Raw genomic sequence first — 6,000 nt, forward strand, 5'->3', positions numbered from 1 at the left:
CTCGATTCCCAGTCCAGAAAATAAAACATTTAATATTTCTATTTACTCAGCTCTGGCACCAAAGCAACTACGCCATACCTAAAAAATTCGGCGGAAAATGGCGAACGGAGTGCCTTAACACTATGTTCTCTCTGCCTACTCTACTGTATGCGGAATACAGATGTTCTTTACAAATAATTGTGTTAAGTTCAAAGCAAAATTAAATTGTCAAACAAATTTACTACCACAATAAAAGTGATTAATTACAATGGACTAAATAGCGAATGAATAGATGAAATAACAGAGATTATAAGTTGATTTGTGGAGTTTATTGTGAACTGTACGTATGTACTTGATACCGTTACTCGAACAGAATGGTTTGTTTGTTTACGAGTTATCAATGTTATAAGTATTTAAACAAATACCATCATGGCGTATTGGGGTATGCCTGTTTAAACTACAGCTGTTTCAAATTCTAAAGAGGATTATGTATGTATATATTATATGTTATTATTCTTTAGGTCTCGGTTCTATAACCGAGTTCTATAACCTCTATAGGTTATATAGATTGTGGTACTGTGGTAGGTTAAGCAGGAAGGCAGACCCTGGCAACATACGCCGAGATTAATGCTAGGAGGAAGGTGATTGTCAGGAAAAAACTATGTACAGTACCCAAGACAAATGATATTAAAATATAAATAAACTAGTGGACCCGAACGCGGCTACGCCCGCTTGAACTATACGAATATTTATTAAATATATTTATGAAATTATTTTCAGTTTTCAATAGAGAGATGCGTTAAGCAAGCTCATTTTGGGTGACGTTTTCTAACAACAAACTTTGCAAATTGTTGCTTAGCAACGGTTGTTATTAACATTGCGGAATAAATTGCATGTCAAATTAATAAGTATTTTAATATATTGGTATATATCGAAAATATTAGAGAAAAAAAAGTATCCTATATTCATCTCGAGACCCTCAAGTATCTCTATATGAATATTTTATCACAATTAAATTAGCGGTTTGGCCCTGATTGCGTAAAAGACAGACAGATAGAGTTACATTCGAATTTATAATATAGTTATGGATAGCTATGGTGAATTAATTTAGTTTTTCTAACATAACTAAAGATTTAATAAGCACACTCCTGCGTTATACCGGTTAAGCTATGAATGTTCTTCAATTCAGAATATGATAAAAGAGTTAGTAAACGATATACAGGGAGACGGCGGTTGACCTTCAATAATGCAGTAGAATGACACTATACTATAGATTACGAATGATACAATGCTAGTAGAAAGATACATCTAACGGTTAATAAAAAAATGTTATTTATGCTACAATCCTTATCACCGAACAATGGGCGACTAATCTGCTTCATCATATTGAAATGTTGCTTTTGTAACAGAGATTTAAATTTACGAATAGCGGTACCAAGAACCAAAAAGCAGTTGGTAAATAGTTTCATATTAAGAAGATAACATCTATTGAAGTGAGTGCCGTCAAAACGATTGCTCTGCCTTCCTATATGCTGCACGCTTCGTTAACCTGGCCATTTTAAACTCACTGACATCATATATTTTTGTCGCTTCCAATGTCTATTTAAGATTCCGTTAAGCTTTGTTCTTGGAATAATATTTATGAAATAATATTCTATTCCTATTAGTACTATTTATTCTATTCCTATTAGTAATATGTTAATGTAGTAGAGGCCGTCGTGCAACGCGACCGTTATGGGTTCGATCCCCACTCGAGGAAGTGAAATATACGTTTATATTTCCATTTCTTCGCTCTGGAGTCGAGGCACTCAACACACAATGCCTTCCGAATTCGGCAGAAAGTGGGGAACGGAGCATTGCTATCGTAACTTTTATTATAAAGCTGAAGAGTTTGTTTGGGTGATCGCACTAATCTCTAAAACTACTGCCCCTTATGAAAATTTTATTTTTGTATTAAATAATCTGTTCATCAAGGCATGCTATAAGCCATATGTATTACAGCACCGAAGTAACCGGCTATAACAAAAGAACCGTCCCAATAGTCTGAATGTCCATCCATGTTGGCTTTGTAATACATTTTATCTCAAATTCATCACAACTGTTAACTCTGTTTTTTTCTCCTCCTTTTTAATTTACATAAATAGAAACATTTCTGTTGATATAAATAAAGGTATTCTTTCTAAATAGTTTAATATAAACATAATATATTATATACAAAAATTTTATATACGTGGCCGCTCTGGGTAAGAAATTATTATTTGTTAATATTTTCATTTCTTTGCTCTGACACCAATGCAAAAGCTCACCCAGCGTTAAGTTCCAACACAACACGTAATGCCTCGGAAAAATCGGCGAAAAGTGGGTTCCTTATTAGGTTCCCTCCCTAGGGTTAAAACATTAGATTCCCTCTGCCTACCCTGCCATGTACGGGATACAGGGTGAAGCTGATTTATTAATATATATTTGTACAGTCGGCATGCATCAATACAGAACTATTAATGTTTAGTCCGTTGCGATCAACTCATCACTCGCGCCGCGGTGACACGCGCTAATCACCTAAATTACCGAAACCGACAAGAGCGCTCAGGCCTTCGTAGAAGATTAGATTAGATTTACAGCTTTACTATTACCATAGATTACATTCGATCAATATATTAAAATGATATAGGATTCCTATCCTATATAAGTCACACCCTCGTGCTCCTGCACGAGGGTGTGACTGTAACGCGGCACTTGTGGATTCGATCCCCACTAAAACAAAAAGAAAAATATTTTTTTGCTAAATATCTTTTTTTACTACGTATCATAAAAAGAGGATGAAGCGGTTGTGGGGCAGAAGTACAGCATCTGACTAGTAACGCGATGGTTATGGGTTCAACCTCTCGGGAGATTGAGTAGGTAGGTATATTTAAATTATTTTCTTTTCCTTCCTCTGTTAGATATTGATAGAATAGAAGCGAGTGCCGTCAAAACGATTGTTCCGCCTTCCATGGACGTAGAAAGAGGGGGAAGGGGGCGAGTTCGTGCCCAATCGAAAAAAGAAATTACCCCGGAAATTAAGTAGTTCATCATATCTATCCAAATCCAAGTCCCAGAGAAACAAAAAAAAACGAAATAACGTATTAAAATAAAACGATTGTCATTTATAATTAACCTTTGTAAGTTAAGGCATATTCGCTGCGACTGTAGCGATCACACATATAGAGAGCTCTATAAAAAAACAACGACATATCGTTAAGTCCGATTATACTATGATCGTTCATGGCTTAATTTAGCCGAGCCGCGCACCAAGTCAATTACCTGCGCGAGCGCACGAAGCCGGTTTGCAGTGATACCCTTCCCCCCACTCCCCCCCACCGGCACCGGCCCCTGACAACTGGAACTGATCGGGCTTTGAAAAACTTTTTTGCTTCTCGTGACTTCTTACAAACCGACTCTTTAAGTTATTCTTTTTAAAATATTAATATTAATGTCAATTAATAATATACTTGAAAAAGTTCCGTTAAAATATTGCTTATACTTGCAAATTGATATTTATCATACAAGCAAAAACATATTATTATTTTCCGCTCCTGAATTTACGAAGGTATTTTAATATGGTGCGTTTTTTGTGGCAATGCGGACGTTCCATCGTCGAGAATGCTTGTTACTTGCTAATGATGGCAAATTGTCCCCGTCTCGCCTATAGATGTCCAAAAAGAATTTGGCCATGGCTATTCGTTGGCTTAAATTAAATATGACACAGACAAGAAAATGCGCTTAATGCCTCGAAAGAAATGACTTTAATCTGTTTATGAGAGTGCTTTATATCCATAACAAATCCCTTCAACTTTTATTAAAATAGACTAATAAAAACCTCCAAGTGCTTGTCTCTTGCGTTGACAATATAATTTAATCTGTGGTATATTTTTTAAAAAATATAATTGTAAGTAAACGAAGATTGACTTTCATTTTAGTTTTTAAATTTTAAAAATAGATCTAGATTCATATTATGTAAGCGGTTTAAGCTTATGCTTAGCTCTTATGTATGTAATATGTTAAATGTACATACTATGTAATATGTTAAAGTTCAAAGGCTCCAAATAAAAACGGTTAAAAATATTTAATAAGTATAGGGAGGAACGGAGTGTCTTAACGCTAGGTTCCCTCTGCCTACCCTGCTGTTTTTTTTTTTTTTTTATGGAAGACGGACAAGGCAAACGAGCGTTCGGGTCACCTGATGATGATCACCGCCGCCCACGACCCCGTGCAGCACCGGAGGAGCTACAGGTGCGTTGCCGGCCTTTAAGGTGGAGATAGACGCGCTTTTTGAAGGTACCCATATCGTACCGACCTGGAAACACTGCCGCGGGTAGGCCATTCCACAGTTCGGTGGCGCGTGGAAGGAAATTTCTACGAAACCGCACAGTAGTGGAGTGCCACGTATCCAGGTGGTGTGGATGGTATTTAAGTTTGTGACGTACTGTGCGGTTGGAAAATTCGGCTGTGTGCGGGATACAGCGTGAAGCTGATTTATTTATTTTAAATATAAAAAACGGCCAACGCATGTTCGGCGGAGACAATACAAGATTATGAATACACTAAAACATATTTAGAAATAATATTTAATTTTTTTATAAAAATAATACACATTTAAGCAAAACTTTTATTAACTGGAAAACTGTCTAAAATATAAAGAGAAACGTATCTTTAATAGATTTACAATAAGAGTACGAGTGTGTGTAAATTTTTTGCACATATAAAGTTGTTGAACAACAAATTATAGAATTATATAATCTATTATAATCAAAATTTAAAGATGATTTTTTAAGTGTTATATGAATATTTATTTTTAACGAGTATACTACAAATAAATATAATAATGGTGCCTTTTCATTTGTAAGAAAAGGAGGTTATCAAATCGACTGTATGTTTTTTTTGTATTTATATATTTTTTCTTTTATGATCTGAAAGTTTTAAACCTTATTTTATATAACAACTTCTCCTCTAGGTACATTCCTTTGTACTAGTCAATGACTATTAAATGTTTATCTCTACCACTTTAGTCCGATAGAGTTTCATGCACAGCTATTACTTCTTCTTAAATAACGATAATAGCGGTGCTAAAACATATACCACAATATTTTCGTAAAACAAATGAGAGATTTTTTAGTAATCAATATAATGTTTATTAGTAAATAACAACTAAATGTAGCATTCCAACTATATAGCTCTATATGCTGGCTATACTAAATCTTCCATTGAGACACGAAACTTATAACCATCAGCTAAATGCCCAGAAAAGGCATAAAAAGAATTATCCTACACACAAAAAAGAATTTAAAAAAATAATATAAAATTAACTACGATTTTTTTTACATTCAAAAAAAAAAGTATTATTTACTTTGTCTTATATTAAATTAACACAATGAATCATATACATATCCTACAAATAAATCTAATAAGTTACCTCGATGGTGACGAATACGATGATGCGTCACGGGACGACAGCAGGGCTGTTCTTGATAAGCTGTCCAGGAGTCCGCCAAAGCAGATGCTAGCACAGCCCACACCAACCCCGCGATCCATAGCCCCTGGCAGGCCATGCTGACCAGTTCTACCTATCGCGGCACATTCACCTGCACTATCCGTTACACTATTTACTTATTATTAACCTCTCCCGCGTTGAATCAACAGTCGTTTCCGGTATTCAACAATGTTTATCTATTTACATTACGTATCTAAATCTAGTGCGGGCAAGATAATGCTTTTGAATCATAAAAGTTGAACGGACTTTTAGCAAGCAATTTATCACCGACGTGGGGTTCCGACGTTTGTGCTATCTTATATCAACTTGTAATCTCCTTGTAGGGGTGTACTTTGTTCAGTTCGTGTAATTTATTGGTTAAGTGAGAGTCGCGATCGTCTGTACGTAACGTCCGGGAGCCGGCGTGGTGACGTGCGCTACCGTCATCGCAACAACGAGAACTGAAACGCGGCGAGGCTCCCGAGACGGACCGCCTTCTATACGGCCCGCTACTC

The 6,000-nt window shown here is 35.8% G+C and overlaps 1 protein-coding gene across 1 annotated transcript in view; it reads right to left on the reverse strand.

Annotated features, from left to right (window-relative positions):
• Positions 1-6,000, reverse strand: part of LOC146530019 (semaphorin-2A-like) — a 45,156-nt gene extending 39,156 nt beyond the window's left edge. Inside the window, exon 1 of the mRNA XM_085200170.1 lies at positions 5,429-6,000. Within this exon, the coding sequence (XP_085056296.1) occupies positions 5,429-5,564 (136 nt within the window). The 5' untranslated portion in view covers positions 5,565-6,000. The remainder of the gene's footprint in view (positions 1-5,428) is intronic.

The sequence above is a fragment of the Heliconius melpomene genome, chromosome 17 (assembly GCF_056956725.1).
Source record: "Heliconius melpomene rosina isolate 202511_hmr_F chromosome 17, ASM5695672v1, whole genome shotgun sequence".
Lineage (NCBI taxonomy): Eukaryota > Metazoa > Arthropoda > Insecta > Lepidoptera > Nymphalidae > Heliconius > Heliconius melpomene.